The sequence below is a fragment of the Benincasa hispida genome, chromosome 8, assembly GCF_027475165.1.
Source record: "Benincasa hispida cultivar pf3 chromosome 8, pf3_genome.v1.1, whole genome shotgun sequence".
Taxonomy (NCBI): domain Eukaryota; kingdom Viridiplantae; phylum Streptophyta; class Magnoliopsida; order Cucurbitales; family Cucurbitaceae; genus Benincasa; species Benincasa hispida.
Genome location: NC_143485.1, coordinates 58,061,518 through 58,084,236, shown reverse-complemented (window position 1 = coordinate 58,084,236; position 22,719 = coordinate 58,061,518). Strand labels below are relative to the sequence as shown.

At 33.2% G+C, this 22,719-nt stretch overlaps 2 protein-coding genes across 4 annotated transcripts; both read left to right on the top strand.

Moving 5' to 3' along the window:
* Positions 1 to 669: 669 nt before the first annotated feature.
* BRD4 (bromodomain 4) lies at positions 670 to 5,830 on the top strand. Its single transcript, XM_090316130.1, has 5 exons — positions 670 to 1,207; positions 3,407 to 3,456; positions 3,640 to 3,717; positions 4,308 to 4,887; positions 5,047 to 5,830. Exons 1-5 carry the CDS (start codon positions 1,058 to 1,060, stop codon positions 5,587 to 5,589), a joined length of 1,401 nt encoding a protein of 466 aa, XP_090172256.1. The 5' UTR covers positions 670 to 1,057; the 3' UTR covers positions 5,590 to 5,830.
* A 9,980-nt stretch (positions 5,831 to 15,810) lies between these two features.
* LOC120082912 (uncharacterized) lies at positions 15,811 to 22,512 on the top strand. 3 transcript variants are annotated; one of them, XM_039038321.2, is made up of 16 exons: positions 15,811 to 16,205; positions 17,307 to 17,410; positions 17,574 to 17,681; positions 17,832 to 17,867; positions 18,084 to 18,194; positions 18,363 to 18,446; positions 18,520 to 18,638; positions 18,771 to 18,872; positions 19,545 to 19,661; positions 19,754 to 19,819; positions 20,369 to 20,435; positions 20,562 to 20,615; positions 21,352 to 21,438; positions 21,603 to 21,638; positions 21,727 to 21,762; positions 21,977 to 22,512. In XM_039038321.2, exons 2-16 carry the CDS (start codon positions 17,351 to 17,353, stop codon positions 22,124 to 22,126), a joined length of 1,233 nt encoding a protein of 410 aa, XP_038894249.1. In that variant the 5' UTR covers positions 15,811 to 16,205; positions 17,307 to 17,350; the 3' UTR covers positions 22,127 to 22,512. The 3 variants fall into 3 exon arrangements, with proteins under 3 accessions (XP_038894249.1, XP_038894251.1, XP_038894252.1); XM_039038323.2 differs by lacking the exon at positions 15,811 to 16,205 and adding an exon at positions 16,310 to 16,475; XM_039038324.2 differs by lacking the exon at positions 15,811 to 16,205 and adding an exon at positions 16,377 to 16,472.
* Positions 22,513 to 22,719: the final 207 nt, after the last annotated feature.

The following is a 22,719-nucleotide window of genomic DNA, read 5'->3' as shown; positions in this document are numbered from 1 at the left end:
TTAAAAATATAAATTATATAAAATATGAAATATATAATTTTTTTTCTTTCACTAGGATTTTTTTTTCAAGAGGTTTTTTTTCTAATAAGGTTTTAATAAGACATATTTTATATATATGATGGGTATATAAGAGGTAGTATTATAAATATTATATTAATAATAATAGATGCCAATTAGTGCCATGCTTAATGTCATTTTTTCATTATCACATATATTGGCCATGTGTCATTCAACCACCCATGCATAGTGTCTAAGTATGCCACTTCCTACTTGCCAAAATTTCCTATAAATAAATGGTCATTTGTGGATTTTGTAGAGACAAATTGGTTGAAATTCCATAAAATTTGGAAAAAGTGGAGATTTTTAGAGAAATTTTCTATTTTATATAATTTTCTTTATTTATTCAAAATTTAGATATTTAGTTATTTTATTTTATTTTATTTATATATTATTTTAATATTATATTTTCATCAACATTTTCGTTGCACCTGGTTTTTCTCCTCAAATTCACAATGAAACCAAATTTGTTGGCTAAATTTAAAGAGGGAAATAGAGAAATTTCAATGCTTCTGCTCTATGTATCTATCTCCCTCTTTCCCTTGTTTTTCTGATTTTCACAACAATGTGGACTCATTTTTTTTTCTTTTTAATTCAAAATTTAATTTTCTATTTGTTTTTTTTTTTTTTTAATGTTTTTCTTTTGCCCTTCTTCAACCCCTCCCCTCCTATTAAAAGTAATGAGAAACCCCAATTCTCGCGATTACCAATAATACCCCAAAACCCATTTCTCAGAAATAACTCTTTTTTGTTTTACAAGGAAAAAAAAAACAAAAACAAAAAACAAACAAAAGCAAAACATGAAATGAACCCTCCAACCTACCCATCCCCATCCTAAACCGCGAATTCGCACACCGGAAAACCATTTTCCTCATTTTATACTTCTCCTTAAACCGCTTTTCGTCTTTTTTTGATATTTCCGCTTTAATTTGACGCCGAGCTAGGGTTCCGGGGAAGGTCCCGTGATTAATACGTTCGAATTCGTTGGCGCGTGAGATAGATGGGAGCGGAAGCCTTAGAAAAAACGTGGGATACGTGGGAAGAGCTTCTATTAGGTGGCGCCGTACTCCGCCACGGCACCGGTGACTGGAACCTCGTCGCGACGGAGCTCCGGGCGAGGATTGTTCGTCCGTACGCCTGCACCCCCGAGGTAAAAGCAATCTTATTCTCATTTCGTTTTTTACAAACGGCAAGAACACAGGAATCATTCTTCAATTACTCCCCTTTGATTCTGTTTTTGGCATTCATTTATTTCTTTTCCTTTTATTTCGTTATTTATTTGCCTTAATTATTTTTCACCTTTTTTTAAAGAAAATAAAAAAGCATTTTTGAGCTCTTTTTATTTTCTAAAACCTTTTTTAAAAAATCAATTTTCACCCTGATTTTTAAAAAATTAAATCCTTGACTTGTGAAAAAACAATAGTCAATTCCGCTAATGTACTCCACAATTTTAATCACATTCTCCCTAAAAATCAAGTTGGTCCCGAAAAGTTTAGCAGAATATATATTTTGAAGTAATAAATAGAATAAATATATTGTATTAATTTGATGAAATTAAAAAAGAAAATTAGGTTAAACATTTTTTGCCTACAATGTTGTTAGCCAGTCCTCCCATCCCGCCCAAGGCCGTTGCACGCCAAACCCTTAAAAAATATATATATTGTGGAATGTCATTTTTACCCTCTTTATGGACCCACCCGGAAAGGGGAAGCTTCTCGTTTCCACAAGGGTCATAATTGGAAACATCATAAAAGAAAAAAAAAAAAAAAAGAACAGAGAGAGAGAATAGAATTTTGGATAAGGAATTCTGGTTGGTGATGATGACACGATGTAAATATCGTCTATTTTGACTCCATCTTTCACCAAGTGGGTTGACTTTTTCTATTCAACCATTTGACCAATGCATTACTCTAATCTTTTAACTTTATTTTCCCTTAAATATGTCATTTTTCCCATATGCATGTAATTCCTCATAGATCAATCAAGAATCGAGATATAACCTCGGTTAAAAATTAAAAAGGTTTGTAGTTTAAATTTTCCATCCTTATTAAACTAAAAAACTACTTTTCAGTCATGACCCACCACAAATAGCTATTAAATATAAGTGAAAAACAATTAATTTACACTTCTAAACTTTGGAGTTGCATCAATTTAAATCCTGAACTAATAATTGTATCAATTTAAACATTAACTTTCATGAGCATATCAATTTACATCTAACCAATCTAGACCATTTGTCAAGATTATATTTGAACTTCATCCATGCATTCAATTCTTATACGTATGTAGACTTTTTCAAATGGTAGATTAATAAAATGGATTATTATTATTGATGCACGGACAGTTTTCAAAGGAAATCTTAATTGAGAACCTAAATTGATTCGATAATGAAAGTTTAGGGATTTAATTAATAAACTTATAAGTCTCCCATGATGTTTACTATAACATAATGAATGATGTAAATTGACATACATACGAACGTTTAAGGTTTAAATTGATACAATTAGAAGTTTAAGGTTTAAATTGATGCAACCTTGAAATTTGGGAAAATTTTGTACGTGCGACACCTTTTCATAGGTCAACTAAGATTTGGCCCAAGGTTAAAAACGAATGAAAAATGACATTCTATTGCCATCAACCACATGTGGAAGTACTCATTTAACTCCAAAATGTGCACGATGGCCTGACACTTCTCGTTCCTTCCTCTTGCACCCCATTCCTTCATCTTGCTCCTCATCAAATACTACTACAATTTTTTTCCTTCGTTCTTCTTTCTCACTCCTTGGTCTTAATATCACTTCTTAGTTTCGCTCTCACTTTTATCTCTCACTCGATCTTTCATACTCGTTTCCTCCTCTCGTTTCTTGGTCTCACTTTGATTCACATTCTATTTCCATCTTTGATTCTAGAGAGAGGGAGGCAGATTGGAATTTTTTTAAAAAAATTGCATATTTGGAAGCACGAAACAAGCCACGGAAAAAAAAAGAAGAAGAATCTAAAGAAGGCAAGAATCACGAACACACTTCAATTTGGTCCATTTAGTAATTTCACTCAATTATGACGTAAGTAAAAAACCAACAAAAACCTTTGTTTTCAAAACGTCTCTCTTGGGGCTATTCATAAAAAAAAAAAAAAAAAAAAAAAAAAGGTGTAAATTGATATTTCTCCTAAAATATTATAAATACTTTTATATATTAGATGTTATTGGTTTCAATGGTAAAATGTTGATAGAAACACGTTTACGCATAAAGAACAAAACTTTTTAAATCGGCGGCCAGTTTGATTTTTTCTTTTAAACAAAATTAATTCAATAATTTAATTAAATTAAATGGTATGTTTGCATTTGCAGGCTTGTGAGGCCAAATATGAAGACTTGAAGAAGCGTTTCGTTGGATGCAAGTAAATCTCTATCCTCGTGAACAATATGAGAATTTAGATTAAATTTATGGTTATTTTTTTCCTTTTTGCCTTTTAATTTGTGTTGTCCACTTTTTCTAATTAGTCCCAGTTAAATTCTTAAAAAGTTGAAATTTAATTAAATTTACTTTATGGGATTCTGAAATATCAATTCTTTGTTAATAGGGCTTGGTATGAGGAGCTTCGACGGCAACGAATCATGGAACTAAGACAAGCCCTAGAGCATTCTGAAGACTCAATAGGGTCAGTAAATTGCTATGTTTACTATCCATTGTGTTTAACTCAACATATATAAGCAGCTGAATATTCTAAATCAGTTGATGTCATGTTCTTAATCACAAGAAAAATGTTTAAAATACTATTTTTGTCATTCATTTTGATCCGTATATTTTCAAAATGTCTTGTATTTTTAGAAAGTGACTGCTTTTGAGGCCCTTGTACTTAACTATGGTTCATTTTTGTCCTCATACTTTTAAAAATGGACCATTTTGAAGGGACCAATATGATATTTTGAAAGTTCATGAACCAAAATAAACTAAAATTAAAAATATAGATAGGGACTAAAATGTGAAGATCAAAATGAATCAAAATTGAGAGTACAAGGACCAAAGCAGAGCATTCAACCGTTAGGAAAACTAAGAAGATGAGATCCAATGTTTAGATCTGGACTGAGACGCTCAATTATGTGAACTATGCAATTAGATTGACAAGACATTACAAGTATCCATGATGAAGGTTTAGTTTCTTGCTGAAAAACTGGTTGAATTGAATCTAAGGCCTGTGTTTGCTCCATTACTTCAGTTTTATGGTAATTACGGTTGAATAGATTTCAGGTCATTGGAATCAAAACTTGAAGCTCTTAAGTCTAGGAGTGGATCAGACAAGTCTCTAGTCAATGCCTCTACCAGATCAGAATCTTGGGGAGCTGTTCAGAAACCAACCAATGAGCTATCTGCCGGTAGCTTCACACAGGAAAACACGACGTGCAGTTCAATCGAATGCCAGCCGGCTCCGCTGTCGACCGAAGAGACGGAGATTAAACCAGAACCATCAGAGTCTCTTGAACGGGGAAAAGCCTCAAGGATTGGGAAGTTGGGAGGGGTATTGTATGAAAGCCAAGGAGGAACAGTAAGGAAGAGATCAAGAGGGAAGAGAAAGAGGAAGGATTGTAATAGGGAAGTTAAGGAAGGAAGTAGTGGGGAAAATAACTTGTCCGATTCAGTTAACCCTTCAACTGTTTCACAGTCTAAAGAAAACTCATGTTGCAACTCATTTGAGGCTCGTGAATCTTCTGATGCAAATGAAGCAAGCAGAAGCTCAACCATGGATGGAGTTGATGTTCTAATGGCTGCTTTTAACTCTGTTGCAGAGAACAAAACTGCCACCGTATTTCGTCGTCGCCTTGATAGTCAGGTACAATACAACAAAGATGCTCTCCCTTTTCTTGAATTGGGTTCTCTCAACATGGTTGCATCTAGTTATTGAATAAACCAAATTTAGAATGTAAGAAAGAACAAATAACTGTTTTGACTCAACAAGTTTGTTGCTTATGAACATGTGAATATGTAACAGAGGAGAGGTAGATACAAGAAACTAATCCGGCAACATTTGGATATTGAAACAATAAGATCAAGAGTTGCAAGTCATTACACAACGACAAAAAAGGAGCTGTACAGAGATCTGTTGTTGCTTGCTAACAATGCCATCGTCTTCTACTCGCCGAATTCCCGGGAGCACCAGTCTGCAGTGCTGCTCAGAAGCCTAATTTCAAGTACATTTCAAAAACTAATGAAGAGCTCTAGCAATATGGTAGCTCACAGCCCTCACAACCAGAGAACACAAACCTGTGATCTGATGGCAAAACCTCGTCGTTCACAGCCTGCTAAACGTAATGTACCTCAGAAAGAAGTCAATCCAGGAGATGTTAAAACCCCAAATGGAAGAAGAAGAAATAATGCTAATCCCCATTCCTCAATGGAGTTGGCAAAGAAAGAAACTTCGACTTCTAGGGTAAAGAAAGGCCCTGGTGGGACGAGAAAGGCTGTTGGTGGGATGTCGAAAAGCGGGCAATCTGCAACTGCTGTTAAGGGAAGGAAAAGAGGGAGAACAAAGTAAATGGTAAAAAGTTCTCTCAGGCTAGAACTTGTAAGTTGTAAACCAGGTAGGTTAAGGCTTTAAGGATGTGTTTGGCTTTAGAAAGATTGCAAAGATGATTATTTTTTTATTTGTTTCAAAATACAATCCGTCCTAAAGAATGTTAATTCCCATGAATCATCACTACAATATTGTCAGTGTTAGGTAAATGATATGATCAACCTTTGGTTATGGAATTTATTCATATTTATCCTTGTGAATATTGAATAGATCCGTTCTTCATAGACAAACTTGAGATTTGCAATCCCAAGTAAGATCGGTTCACAATCATGGGATCCTTTTCTATTAGATAAGAAGAATTACTGCACAAAATTACTTCTAAGTAATTGATCCATAGATCCTATGCCTTTTCTACAGTTGTACTTAGAAAAGAAAGAAAAAACTATGGTAGAGGTGATAGAATGTTGTAAGCAGTCATTGTACTTGAAAGAAAATTTTAGCAATATATAGTGTGGACAAGCAGGCCTATTAATGCAGTAAAGTTTCAATTGGGCTCTAAATTACTTTGTAACCCATACTGTTGAGATGATTGTGACACTACTTTGTTGACATCTGACCCTATAATCTGGCCGGTTTGAAATATAACTCATTAACTTGAACGTAGCTCACTTAGTTAAAATATATGGACTTCTCGAAAAAGTGAAAAATTTTGAAATCTCACTCCTATAACAAGTTGTTAACTAAATAAAGATACTAACGAGAATGCATTAATATATATATATATATATGTATATATATATATAATTTCAAAAGGCACATTCTAATCTTTGAGAATTGAAAATTATAGTTCAAAACAACCTTTGGGCTATTGTGACCACTAGTTGAGCTCTAAAAAACATGGATCTTACGTGATATGAACATGGTGACACATCATTCTCTAAAAAATCTAAAATATAGATATGGAAAAAACACGTCTACTAAATTATAGAATTAAAAATAAATACCATTTTTTAAGAAATAAATTAAATCAACAAGCTTGTGTACGATTAAAAAATGAGTTTGATATGTTTCGATCTTAATTTTTAAATTTTTTTTTCCTTATTGTATGTCTTTTTTAAAATATATATATTATGAGTCTATTTAGTACAATGAATACCTTACAAATGATGGACCTAACGAAACAAAAAACCAATTTAGTTGGCAGCCGAACGCTAATAAATAGAAGTTTTGTGATCGAAAATAAATAAATAAATAACAGACATTTTAGATACAGTATATAATATAATAGGCAATTGCAAATATAATATTCCGATCCAAAGTATTATTAAATATAGCACAATGCAAAATAATTTGTAGGCATAGTAAAATTTAAATTCAACTTTTGGAGTCTATCAGTGATATATCACTGATAAGAGTCTATTGACAATAAAGTCTATTACGGATAGATTTTGCTATATTTACAATTTTTTAAAAATATTACAATATATTTAATTATTAATCCTAAAAATGCTACCTATTGCAATTATTTAATATGATTGCATACAAAATTTGGTCAACATTTCCAAAACTAAAGATCTCTTAGTCTTAAATTATCAAAATGAGTATAACTAAAGTAAAAATGACATGTATTCCCTACTTTAAGATTGACATGAATTGCACTTAAAAAAAAAAAAAAAAAAACTCTTAGCTTAATATTTATATAAATAACATTTTCATTATGTCTAAAATATTTATAAAACATAAAAAAGGAAGAAAATAAATTTAATATAGGTAATAAACATGTTAACTTAATTTAAAAAAATGTAAAATATGAGGAGTATAATTAAGCGTATACTTTCCATCTCTCATCCAAGTCTCTCTAATTTCAGTATTCTACATATTTAATTAAAAATAAAAATTAAATTCGCACGCGTGATTGACACGTGTGCGTAATGTCCACGACATCCCGGGTCTCCCGCGCCTTGACGCTTGCATTTTTCTGTCCTACACACTTTCCTTTCCCCATCTGACATTTTCTTTATTTTATGATTTTCTTAAAAATTTCAAATATTTCTATTATTAAAAAAAACAACCATACTGCTCGGTTAAATTATTGCGCCATTTTAAAAATCGCTTTTAAAAAACAATTGTCTTGTTTAATTTATTTAATCCATGACCCCTCCGAGTGGCCCCGCTTCGTCAATGTATTTATTTAACATCTACCAACTAAATATACCTATTCACTAATTCCTAATATTTTAAAATTTCAACCATTAAAGAATAATATAAAAAAAACAGTTTGACGTCATCTGGTGTGATCACGTGCACAATAACAAAGCTTAACAATTAAAATGTACGGCTACGATTTCCTCACAGTGCCCCTGTCCATGATTCGCATACGTGGCACACACGGGTGCCTTACCACATAACCACCCACGTGACTGGCATACGAGGTTACGCTCTACCATTAATATTAGCTCGAATTTATATGCTAATCATTCTAATTAAATAAACATAATAATAATGTATTAGCTTTAGAATATTAGTTCATCCAAATAATAACATGCAAATTATATTTCTTAATACAGTTATTGTTTTTGGGTAACTTAGATTGAATGGTGTTAATGCGTGACAGAGGGAGACAACACACATGAAAGTCATCATGACGGCGGTTCTATAAACAGTATAGGGTAGCTTTTAGTGATATTTACGATTAAGATTTTAATTATTATAATGATAACCACTGCTCTTGTCTCGGTTGAATTAATAAATAATCATGTTTTTAGTTCTAAATGTTGCAAAATACGGGGGTGTATTTGTATTTATAATTAAATGCGTGACGGTGCAATAGGCTCTGATGTCACGATAATTAAAAGAAATTAAAATAAGGTTATGTAAGTTATAGTAATTGAATAATGATAATAATATGGCCTTTGAGAGTATTTTGAATTTATCGTGCTTGACAGCCGCAGCTGGAAAAGTCGAGAATTCGAGAATGGGAAATCCAAGTAAAGTGTCGACCTGTCATTTTGTGATTGGTTCCTTTTTATTTTTTTATTTTTTTTATTTATTTTTGCCATATTCTGGTTCTGGGTAACTATTTAAATACATTTCAAGCCAATTTTCTCTGTTTTAAGATCATTGAAAATTCTATGTAAACTCCTCACTTTTATGTTAACAAGCCATTTGAAGTAAATTTTGAATTATTAAAAAAAAAACTCTTAATCTTTGTTATTTGTTTAAAAATAATATTCATTCTCTTTCAAAACTACTTATAATATTACTCTCGATTTTTTTTTTAATAAACGCCTAATTTTAAAAATAGAGGCTTATTAAGTTGAGATTTTTTTTTAAATAATGTTTCTTAATAAATAATGACAAAAATAGAGTTGGGAGAAAGTATTCCCAAAACTAGTGTTTAAATCGTGTACTAAGGCCTAAATCGTGTATCGGGTACACGATTCCCTGTCCACCTGGCACACCCAGTCTGGCATGGCAGGCATGCAGGTTTGACTGAGGGAATTGTGTACCAGGTACATGATTACCCTAAGTCGTGTACCGGGTACACGACTTCCACGCCTTAAAAGCTCCGCCCGAACCTTCTTCTTCCTCACCAAAATACCTATTGTTATTCCTCACCACCGCTTATCATCGTTTTCCCTCATTGAAACCATCGATTCCTCCCTTCTACCTACCAAAATCTCGTTGATTTTACTCATCGAAGCCTCTATTTTACCGAAATCTTTCAAAATTTCGATTTTGCTCGACTTTCAGTTCTCCATTTGATCCTCACCAAATCCTCCATTGTAGCGGTCGTGTTGCTCGATTTTCCTACATTTTTTGCTGCTGAATTTTGCTTGGTATAATTTTTTTTCTAGTTGGGCTGATTTGTATTTATATGTATGTTTTTGCATGTTTTTGGGCTGAATTTTGCTTGGTATATTCCTACATTTTTGTATAGTTTATGTATAGTGTATGTATAGTTTATGTATGTATAATTTATATATAGTTTATGTATGTATATTTTATGTATGTATAATTTATGTATAGTTTATGTATAGTGTATTATATAGTTTATGTATAATTTATGTTGTATAGTTTTGTGTTTGATTTAGTTTATATATAGTTTGTGTATGATTTAGTTTATGTATAGTGTATGTATGATTTAGTTTATGTATTATTTAATTTATGTATAGTTTATGTACGATTTAGTTTATGTATTATATAGTTTGTGTATGATTTAGCTTATGTATGATTTAGTTTATGTATGTTTTTGGGCTGATCTTACATTTTTTTTATTTGTTTGGATTGATTTAAACTTAAAAATCTTATATGTATAGCTTATGTATGATTGATTTAAACTTAGAAAACTTAGAAATTAGAGTTTGTTAGGTTGACATATTAACGTATTTTTTGTCAACTATAACAGTTGAAAAAAACATAATAAATATGTCGATGCGTCCTGAAGATTTAGTAATTCTTGAACTTTGAAATAATGGAGATAGTGACATCGACGTTGAAGTGGATGAATTATTTGGAAACGACGGTAGTGGTGAACAAGATCTTGAGTTGGTACCGTCAGAAATGTTCAACCAAATAGATTGGGAAATGACAAATTCAACGTTTGAACTAGGGTCTACTTTGGAAGAAAGAAATGTAGAAGTAGATAACTGTAGTTTAATACGGGAATGTTGTTTAATACCAAATAAGATTTACAGCTTGCTGTAAAAAAATATTGTGTGACAGAACACTGCGAAATTGTCGTAGTGGAATCAAATCAGGACCTTTGGTATGTTAAATGTAAATCCTGGAGTGACGGTTGTGCTTGGAGGCTATGGGCATGTCGACGCAAAACTCATGGGATGTTCGAAATCACAAAACTTCAAGGAGAACACTCATGTTTGTTTTCAGAGTTGATACAGGATCATTAACAACTGGATTCAAATTTCATGAGTATCGAAATTCAGAATTTGGTTAGAGCTGATCCTGGAGTACCTGTGGCCCTACTTTAAGAAGCCATTAAAAGACAATATCGCTATAATGTTAATTATAGACGGGTGTGGCAAGCCAAGAGAAAAACGTCAATTGTTGTGTTTGGCGATTGGGAGAAATCATATTTGGAGCTTTCGTATTGGCTGAGTGTTGTTGTTCATTACAACCTAGGAGCACGAACAGACTGGTTTTTCTTTCCCTCTGATGTGCCAGGTACGACTATTTTTGGATGAGTTTTTTGGTCTTCTGGAAGGGTTTAACCATTGTAGGCCATTAATCCAGATTGATGGAACTAATCTATATGGAAAGTATAAGGGGAAATTATTGACAACCTTATCTGTTGATGCAAACGGACATATATTTCCCCTTTCTTTTGCTATTGTAGAAGGTGAGAATTCGTCCAGTTGGTCATGGTTTTTGTGGGCATTGCGTGAATATGTTACCCAAAGAGAGGGTATTTACTTGATTTCTGACAGACATAAAGGCATTCTTGCTGCAATTAATAATGAAGAAATTGGTTGGAGTGAACCTAGAGCGTACCACCGATATTATCTTCGCCATGTTGCCAGTAATTTCAATACAAAATACAAATCGAAGTAACTAAAAAATTTGGCGTTTAAAGTCGGAAATCAACACCAAAGGCGTAAGTTCATTCGGTGCATATTGAAACAATTGCACACTGAATGTCTTGAATTTTTTTCAGACATTGACTTAGAAAAATGGACACAGTCACATGACGGTGGGTACCGCTATGGGTGGATGACTAGCAATGCAGCTGAATGCATAAACGACATTTTTAAAGGTGCTAGAATGTTACCCATTACTTATTTGGTTAGGCTAACATTTTATCGCATAATATTGTATTTTGAACGCCGGAGACAAGAAATCAGTGAAGCACTCGATCGTGGGGACATATATACAGAATATGCCCTAAAGAAACTGAAGAGGTGGGAAAAACGAGCATCGGCACATACGGTGACATCCATTGACAGGGAAAGTCAAACTTTCGAGGTACAAACTGACATAAGTATGATTTCTCCCTACAAAGGACAACACACCTAAGTTTTAAGCTTGAAAAAAGGGACATGTTCTTGCAATAAGTGACAATCATTCAAGATTCCATACTCTTATGTAATTGCAGTTTGTAATTACATGCATATGACATACCTACCACTTATTGATGAATGCTACAAATTGTCCCATTTCAAGCGTTGTTATGAAGGCCACTTCCATCCAATTCAACACCTTGATTATTGGCCAGAATTATCATTTACAGAAGTTCGTCCAAATGCAGACTTACTCAGAGAACAAGGTCGGCCAAAAAGTACGCGAATTCATAATGAAATGGATTGGAGAGAAGCAAGCCAAAAAGTGCAATGTACAATTTGTAAAAGAGAAGGACATAACAGACGCACTTGTCCACACCGTACACTGGGTGCTTCGTCGTCTTCGGGTCATTAGGATTTTTATTTTTATTTTTTTACTTGTATTCTTTATGTATTTATAATTTTCATGTAATTATATTCTTTATGTATTTATAATTTTCATGTATTTGTATTCTTTATGTATTATAATTTTCATGTAATTGTATATTTTATGTATTTATAATGAATTTATGTAATGAATTTATTTAATAAACTTATTTTATGTAATTGTATTTTCTTATGTATTTTTTAGGTATCTTTTATATTATATAATATAATTTGAACTTTTTAGGTAATGGAGCCTGGTCCTTCTAATCCCGTCCAATTGTACGAACAAAACACGCATCGTTCACAGACAGTATGAGATAGTTCTTCCACTATAGTGTTGAGTTGTCGGAGGAGGGAGGCGACTGCACAAAGTACTATCCCATTTGATCATCGCATCATTCCATATGTTCAAGAGGCGGGTTTTCTTGGGGTTGCACAGATTGGTTTCATCCAGCTTGATTGGCACCTGATTACTGCTCTAGTTGAGCGCTGAAGACCAGAGACCCACACATTTCACCTGCCCTGTGGGGAATGCACTATTACGCTGCAGGATGTTGCTGTACAATTTAGGTTAAGAGTGGATGGGCAACCACTGACTCACTACAGTATGACTAGAAGAACGTTTGTGAAGAGCTCTTAGGCGTTCTACCAGAAGATCTGAAGGGATTAAGATTGAGTATCCCTTGGTTGGCATCCTAGTTTCCCGAATTACCTCCCGATGCCGACGACATCAGCGTACGTAGGTACACACGAGCATACATCCTGTAGCTTATTGGAGGATTTTTATTTGCCGACAAGTCAAATACTCTGGTGCATCTTATGTTCCTTCCATTATTGTCTGATTTCGAGCACGCTGGTACGTACTCGTGGGGTGGTGCATGTCTTGCATGGTTGTATAGAGAACTTTGTCCAGCTTCCAATACACAAGCGTTGGAAATAGCTGGGCCACTGATACTATTACAATTATGGGCTTATAATTGATTTCCAATTGTAGCACCACAAGTCCAACTACAAGCCCCAGATCATCGTCCACTTAGTGCCAAGTATTATTTTATTTATATATTTATTTCGTTACCATTTTATGTAAGAATATAAATTAATTGTATTTTTTTTATAATTTTAGATGGAGTGGTGTATTAGCTACCTCTAAACAGTCAGCAAATATGTTGCTCGTGTACAGAAAAACATTCGACATGCTGACGCCCAATCAGGTAGTAAACATGTATATAAATGAATATTTAAAAAATTTTATATGTATACTTATTATATTTTTTTTGTCAGGTTATTTGGACGCCATACTCACAAATTTAGTCATCCTTACCTGATTATTGTCGTGATGATGAAGACATTTGGTTGACTGTTAGCCCTTTTATATACTTCCATATAGTAGAGTGCCATCATCCAGATCGTGTGCTGAGACAGTTCAGTATGCGACAAACGATACCTTCGTTGTCCTATACACTCCAAGAACTACACCGGATCGATTTAAGAGGTAAGCACGACCAAGACTAGCGTCGAATCCATGCGGAGTATTTATTCTACTGGCATGGACGACGTGATCGTTGTGCACAGGGAGAATTAACAGATGGGCCAGCTGTATCAGATGACTACTTTCCCTAGTACAATTCGATCACGAGACGATTTATCTCACCAGACGACGCTTACTATCACTGCATGGTAAGAGATTTCAAATCAGACATTTTCCATATATATAATATGAATATTGTTTAATATATTTTTTTTATTCTACAGAATAATTTTATCGGTGATATTCAACAATATTCAGTGCAGAACAACCTACCAGAATTGGGTTCAATGTGTCAGCAAACATTGATCAACGTAGAAAGTATTATTCAACAAACAAGACGACTCAATGTTGCTGACACTAATCGAAGACGTATCCGTCGTAGACGACAGCGACAACGAGGTGAACCTAATTTAGAGGGACACGAAGACAACCCCCATGAGGAGTAAGGGTCGGGGGGGTCGTTTTTAAATCCCACATTGTATCATTTTCAAATTGCAAATCTCAAAAGAACTAATTGTAAATATTCTTTAATATTATGGTATATATTTTTTTAATATGAGTGCAAAATGTTTTCATTGTAGACTAAATATAAAATTAAGTTTAATAATGAAAGAATTAAGTTTAACAATTAAAAAAAAAAAATTATAAGCAACAATGAAGGAATTAAGTTTTAACAATAAAAAATGAAAACAAAATTATAAGCGAATCGTATACTGGGTACACGATTCCATGTGGTACACGATTTCATTACCCTAAATCTGTCAATACTTTCCCAAAATACCTATATTTGAAAAAACTTCCCCCAACCCTATTTTTGTCATTATTTATTAAAAAAACATTATTTAAAAAAAAAAATTCCAAAGTTGAAGGATATTCCTTTTCTTGTAATTTAGTTCAAATTTATTTTTGGTTTTGTAATTTTTATATTCAATTTATTTTATCTTGCTTTAAATTGGATCTTATGTATGAACTTATACACGGTTGAATTTGGGCATTCACTATAAAACAATATACATTGTTTTAGTATTGGAAAAAAAAAAAATCCAAAGATAAAATGTTTCATTATATAGAAAGATTATAAGAGAAAATTTTCTCTAACTTTAAATTGGATCTAATTATCCATTTTTAGATTTCTTTTAAACCAAGCTTCATTTTATTACAAATGTTAATATTAAAGTCTTCAAATCACAACATACTAAAATAAACAATGGAAAATTGAAGTAGTGAAATACGTAATCTATTAAGAAACAAGACGAATTAGAAATTTAATTGAAAAGGGAAAGTACATAACGTGAAGTAAAAAAATGGAGATACCAATGACACTAATTAATCTAAAATCAACAATCTGATAAACTAAGAATGAGGTTAAAGAACACATTAAAACAGAAAAGTGTGAATCTAAAGAAAAAGACATAAAATTCAACAAGTTGGCAAAAGGGAAATATTGAAAAAGAACGTAATCTAAAAAGGGAATAAATTAAAAGAAAAATTCACAAGGAATAATACACTGAAAATGAAATTGAGAGTGGAAGGGAATGTGGCTTACATAATCAATATTAAGAGAATGGTAAATTTTACCATTCATATTCCTTTTAATAATATTACCTCCAAACTTTTAAAATTTTTCAAAATTACTTTTTGGAGAAAATATATTCAAATTTTGGATGGAACTTGGAATCTAAAACAGAGTATGATGTTGTTTTGGAACTGTTTAGATCCCAATTGTCATTTTAGGTTGTTGACATTCTAACTAATTTCAACTAAGAGTAGTTTTGAAACATTGTTTATAAAAAATTAAGAATGATATTTTAATTTTTAAAGCATCTAAATATTTTAAAATAAATGAACAAAAATCCATCTTTTGGGTTAAAAATTAGATTTGATCTCTAAACTTCTATGAATGTAATAATTTAATTGTAACGATGTAGTTCTTATACTTCCAAATTTATAATAATTTAGTCCCAAAATTTTAATATATATTAATTTAATAATTACATGCTAAAATTTCGTGACTTAATTAATATATAATAGTTTAATAACTAAATAAGTTAAGAGAGTAAAAATGATTTTGAAGCCATTAATATATATTAATAGAGTAATAATTTTGTGTAGAAAATTAGAGTAGTTTGTTGATGATTTGATTAACGCTGTTGCGTGGGTCTGTGAAAGAGTTAAAGATGGTAGGTAAGTTTGGTTACCAAAATGGGTTTTGAAATGGTAAGATAATCAACCAGAAAAAAGAAAAGGACAAGAAAAAGAAAAAGAAAAAGAAAAAGAAAAAGAAAAAACAGTAAATTGGTCTGGTTTGAAACGAAAGCCACTGTATCAAATGTGATGTCTTTTGGTAATCGAACGACATGCAAAGAAGCTAAATGGGAAAGTGTCTTCTTCCCTTAAAACGTGGCGCATCCTACTCTTTCGTTCTTCTCTTCTCTCCATTTCTTCTTTCACCCATTTTCTCTTCCTCTGTTTTCTCTGTCGTTTTCTTTCTTTTTTGCTCATTAATCACTTTCTTTCCCCCCCTTTTTCATGTTTTCTGTGATTCTACACGTTTTTTAATCTATTGGGGTCTGACTCTTTGCTGGGTTTAGCCAAGGATCCCTGTTCTCTGTGTCTGGCTTTTCAGCTGGACTTCTACAGCTCTCTGTTACTGGGAAATCTTTGAGGTAATTTTTGTAATTTCTCTTGGGTTTTTTCTATGTGGATCCACTCTGGAAAGATCTGGCCCCTTTAGGCATCTTTTGGATTAGGGGTCCCCTTGCATTTGTACGGTCTCTTCTTATTTCATTCTCAATGGAGGACTACTTAAGGATCCAATTCTTAGCCTAAAACATGCTTTAATCTTTACATTTTCTTTTCTTTTTCTCAAGAACAATAGAAATATGGATCTTGTGGAAATCATCAAATGATTTGGTTCAGATTTTTAAGCTCAAGTGGTGCTTCTCTTGTTCCATATTTCTTGATTTTCTTTTTCATATCCTTTCTTCCTGACTCTGAATCGCCTTCTGATTAGCTTCTGTTCACTTTCCTTTAATTCCGGGGTAGTTGGCAATTTTTGGAAAATGGGAGGAGTTCTAATTGCAAGATTCATACAAGTTTGCTATTGTTTCCTTTTTTTTTCCCAACTTAAATCAATTGTGGGTATTATGACAAGATGCAGAATTAAGATGTTTTTGATTTAGTATGGGATTATTGTTGTGACCCCCATTGTTTTTTGCTTGCTCCTTTCTATACTCGAATCATCACTCAACCATGTAACAATATGTCGAATGCATATAATGTGGATAAGGGACGTTCAAGCTTCTCATGCTTTGTTTCGTTTCTTATCTCAGCTGTCCAAAATTGCACAAATTTGATTCTAGTTGCTTTAATCTATAATTTAAATATTATGGAATTGATAATATCTTTATAATATTTGATCATGTGACCTTCCCTTTTTATATTTGATCTTGGATTTATGTTGGTTTTCTTTATTATAACATTTTATTCTTCTTAAGCTTGTTGAACTTCTGTTTCAATGAAAATTTATCCAGAAACATCTTGCCTTATGCTTTATAAATGTTTTGCTTCTTGAACTGTAAAATTCAATAAATTTTTACATTCTTCTCACTGATCCAACTGAGGGAGACAAGGGAGAAGAAGATAAATGGCAGAAGTTCTATTCCTGCTGAACAAATATCATTGAAGAAGAAATTGAGAACCTTCTGTTGGTTGGGATTACTGTTCTTGGACTACTAACGATTTAATTTCATCTTCTTTGTGTGTAGTAATAGCGGCCTCTATGAACTCAAGATAGGAAGTATTGCTGCCTATGAAGCCAATTAAATCATGGGACACGCTGTTCAGAAAAAGGAATCTATTCTCTGATGGGGTATGATCCTTTTTTTTTTTTTTTTTTTTTTTTAATATTAATTTTTTAATTAGGGTTTTAGGTTAACGGGAATTATGATTTTAACTTTTCGAATAAGCTGTACCCCTCCTGCCATGCTATGTTTGATATTCTTGGAGTGCCTAAGCATACAATGGCTGTGCAGGGAAAATACGGCTTCAAAATGAAGCAGCTGCCATTTATGGGTGTTATTTGTTCTGTAATGCTGTTCATTGTATACAGAACTACAAATTACCAATATCATCAGACTAAGGTAAGGTTGTTTCCATTGTATGGGAATTGTAGGTTTATCTGTGACATCTGAAATCAGATATTTCTTTGAATATTTTAGTAATAAATCCCACGGAATTAAGTTTGGTCATTAAGCTGAAGGCTCTATTTACCTATTTTCTTTCCCCTACAGATTGAAACAACCTTGCAACCCTTTGAGACCACAAAGGTAAATTTTTCTGTCATTCCTGATCATATTTGACCAAATTTGATCCCTCCCTGCCTCCTGTTCCTGGGTTGAAAATACAATTCTCATGATTATCTAAAATATCTAAATTTCATTCAGTAGACAAGATACTCTGTTGCTTTCTCTTCTTGCTCGAATAAGGAGCCATTATCAATGAATGCTCACCATTCAAAAAAATTCTTTTAAATGTTCCTTTAGGACTTTGGAGAGGAGTCTCAAAACTTGAATAGTTTGCCGCGTGGCATAGTAGAAGCTAGATCAGATTTGGAGTTGAGACCTCTTTGGGGAACTAGTAGTTCAAGGTTAAAGGTTGGCTTCTATCACTATTTTGTTTCATAAGGCTTATTCTTGGATGTGTGCTTGTAGATATTTCAGTTAATTTTTACTTCAATATTGGTAGGGCTGCAGAAGGCCTTTGTTAGCATTGCTAAAAGATTTGACAATTACTTCTGATGTCATGATTGGTATAAATTTCAGGCTCATGATTACAGCAACCGTTATTTGCTTGCAATTCCAGCTGGCATCAAACAGAAGGAAAATGTTAATTCTATTGTACAGAAAGTATGATCTTGTCATCATTTGACATCAAGGATATTTATTGGGATTATTCTATGTCTAACTCCACACATTTCAGTTTATTCCAGCGAACTTTACTATTATTCTCTTTCATTATGATGGCAATGTGGATGGATGGTGGGATCTTGACTGGTGTAATGATGCTATACATATAGCAGCTCGAAACCAAACGAAGTGGTATGTTTGACTACCTCCAGTTTTCCTTTCTATTTTTTGCCCTCTCTGGCTAAAGAATCTCCAATCGTATTTGGACTTAGAATGGGTGCTGTTTGGTTCAAATGGTTTATCGTCATTTGTCATTCTCCTTAGGTGGTATGCAAAGCGCTTTTTGCAACCGGCAGTTGTGTCCATTTACGATTACATATTTCTTTGGGATGAAGATTTGGGGGTTGAACATTTTAGCCCAAGAAGGTACAGAAATAAGCTCGTTCATCTTTAAATCTTCTTCTTATAAAGAAATCATCAATGTTTTCCCTGTTATTTGAATTCATTCTCTGACTACGTCATGTTGTAGTCTACTGTTAATATATTGCTTAAGTTTTTATGTTAGATTTCAAGTTACTTTTCTCATTCTCATTTTTAGGGCATGTTTAGGAGTTATTCTAAAATGGTTAAAATCACTTTGAAACATGTTTTTAACCATTCAAAACCAATTTTGATGACCTGATTAAAGGCATGTTAGGAACATGACAAAAGTGATTTTAACAATTTTAGAATCACTCCCAAACATGCACTTAGGAATCTCCGGGAATTACCATTTAAATTAATTTAACTGAGCATACAAGAAGCCTGGTCTTTCCTTATTCTACTCAGCACTTTTCTAGCTTTCGCAATGTAGTGCTGTTCCTTTACCTACCAAGTACGCAGACAACTATTTCCAACCACATAACCTTGGTTCTTATTCTCAAGATCAAGGGAAGGAGTACATGATAATTACCACTGAGCCATGCTCATTGTGGCACGTAATCTTGCTTTTTATTTACAAAATTAAAAGAGAAGAAAAAAGAAAAGAAAAACTTGTCTCAGACCCTCACATTAGGAAGAAATATCTCATTCTTCATCTCAAAATTTGATAAATTTCAGATACCTTGAAATTGCAAAGTCTGAAGGACTGGAAATATCTCAGCCTGCCTTGGACCCAAATTCAACTGATATTCACCATAGAATTACCATTCGTGCACGAACAAAGAAGATACACAGGTAAAACAGACATTTTAAAAGAACTCTATGAAACACTCTACTTTATCCACGTAAGTACTAAGTATTCATCTAACATTTAGTAGTTCATGCAGAAGAGTTTATGATCTCAGAGGCAGTGTGAAATGTTCAGATGAAAGTGAGGAGCCACCTTGCACTGGGTAAGTGATTCTGTGGATGAACTTAATTTTCTCCCAAATTCTATTTTTCTTCATCTATTATGATATAACATTCCTTTTTTACTATGTATTTTAACAAATATTCTGGCACGTCGACCAAAAACATCCAAGTTTGTCTCATCCAAAAACACTATAAGGAATATCTATGTTTTGATTTATCAAATATAATGGATGAAGAGAAAAAAATCAACTTTGTGATGTTTATCAAATCCAAACAAAAAGTTTATAAAATATAATGGTAAGCATGAGTCTTGTTAGATGATATGATGTTAAATTTACCTTCACCCATCAGCTTAAGCTTTTGGGTCAATCGGTGATTAGTATCAGAGCAGATGGTCCAGGAGGTCTAGGGTTCAAACCTTTCAATATTTATTTTCTCTCCAATTAATATTGATTTTCATTTATTGGGTCTTTTATATATTTCAAGCCCAGAAGTGAGCTTAACTTTTGGGTCAAACAAGTCTTGTCATTGTTTTTTATCAATCAGTATGGGAAAATTAACTCACTTTTAAAATGTCACCACTTTTCTAGATTTGTAGAAGGTATGGCCCCTGTATTCTCAAGATCGGCCTGGTATTGTACTTGGCATCTTATACAGGTAGTTCTCTTAATCTAATTCAGCATTGAGCATTTGAGCTGCAATTACAGCTTCTATCCGTTTTCCCCACCCCCAATTTCATTTTATTTGATGAGTTCATTTTAACATGTTATTTCCTTCGTCCAGAATGATCTTGTCCATGGATGGGGAATGGATATGAAACTTGGGTATTGTGCACAGGTAAGGCTTTCTTACATTCACTATTCCTTATGTAATATCACAATCCACTAACCTAAATCAGCTCATCGTTACCCACAAGCATCGAAACATCCTATTTAGTTTCTAAATTACTTGTGCTGATGGTAACTTGGATATCAGAAATGAAAATTTATAAGCATTTGAAATCTACAATAGCATCCTATCATTTATTTCATTTTAAACACCTTTCGTTATGTTTTCCACTTTACATAGCCTTTGAAAATGGAAACAATAAAGAACAAAAACAGAAGGGGAGAAGACAAAATATTTAATCAACTTAGCTGTATTGTTAACATCCATCACGTGCCAGCAACTGCAAGTTACCCAACTCCCCATGAACAACCTTGAACGTCGAGATCCCATTATCTAAAACAACTTAATTCCCACTTCCCAGCATCATGGTGAACCTTGCTATGCAGATACTTCATATAAAATAGAAGAAAATTAAAGAACCAAACAATTCCCTTTCCTAAACACGAGGATCTACTGATGATGAAGGCCCTTCTCTACTGGAATACAATGGAAACGTGAGAAGACCAACTGATGCCGAACAGCTGCAGAAGCACTGAAAAGTGAAAACCATTGCTTGATAGCTTTTCTGTTGTTTCACTGAGAAGGCTGACACGGCCTAAAATGAACCAGTGGACCTAAGAAATTACCGTATCCTTGTTATTTTCATATTTCATTTTGAAATGTGCTAAAGTAGCTTGTTCTGCAGGGTGATCGCACCAAGAAGGTGGGAGTAATTGACAGTCAATATATTGTTCACAAGGGAATACAAACTTTGGGTGGAGGTGGAAGAAAGGTAATTTATGTTGCTCACTCTTTTTTGTCGATGATTTGTATAGTCTGTACTTGCATCCACTTTCATATCTCTGCTTTAAAGAAGAGATCATCATATTTTGATGTCGTTCTCTATGAGCTTGTTTTCACTATTCCTGCTATTAAATTTTCCTCTTCATTTTACAGTCTAAGTCGTCTTCAAAAGCTTCAGAGTATGCAAAGGTAACCATTTAAACTTTTCTTTTTACCTGTAATGTTTGTCTATTAAGTCTATTTAAATCTCACGTTCTTTTTTTTTTTAAATACTCAGAAACATAGCCCGATACCTGGTGATGTTCGAACAGAGGTTAGACTTCTGATAATAATTATCATTTTTCAGAACCAAGATTAGCTTCTCATTATCAGTTCGAATATATACGTATATAATCATTTTTTTTGGGACGGCGGGTGGCTGCATCAGTGTGTTGGCCAGATTGATCTTTCTTTGTTCAAACATGATAAGTCTGGTTTGGAGCTTAAAACTTGAATTCAGTGTTGATGATTGGTATGAACTTGAGCAGATAAGGAGGCAATCAACATGGGAACTTCAAATCTTCAAACAACGATGGAACAAAGCGGTAGCAGAGGATGAGAGTTGGGTTGATCCATTCAAACGAAATTCATTAAAAAGTGACCAAAGGCGGAGGAAACGAAGACGCCGCCACCATTAATATTCAAGAAGCAAGCATCCCTAGCTGAGCTTAATCTAGATGGGGGTTGTACTTCCTCTCAACACATATTATCATTGCCATACTGCAATAGTTGTATTAGCCCATCCTAATTTTTTTCATTATTTGAATATTCAATTTTGTTCCCACAGATGGGTTTTCTTTTGTATGTTTCAGTGTAGCTTCCTCCCCCAGAGCTGAAGGAAGAAAGAGAGAGGAAAAGAAAATAAGGAAAAAGAAAGATAAAAATGTAACTATTAGTATAGTTGTACACCCTAATGTACTTGCGAGGGAATATGATCAAATCCTTGGGAACAGTAAAAAGTCCGGCCACCTGGTCTATTTTTCACATAATACATACAATGAAATGGCTTCTTTCTCGTTTGTAACTTGGCCACATATCTTGGCAACTGACCTTTTCTCCTATTTTATGAGATCTGTAAAATATAGAGTTGAGTTAAAATTCCAAGTTCTTAAATAAAAGTTTTCATTTTTCAGAAGAATCTAGGATTTAAATCAAAATCTGTCTTACAAGATCTAGTTATCTTTTTGGTCACAAGTGCTCAAAATTAGACGGTTTTTGGCCCATATATTAG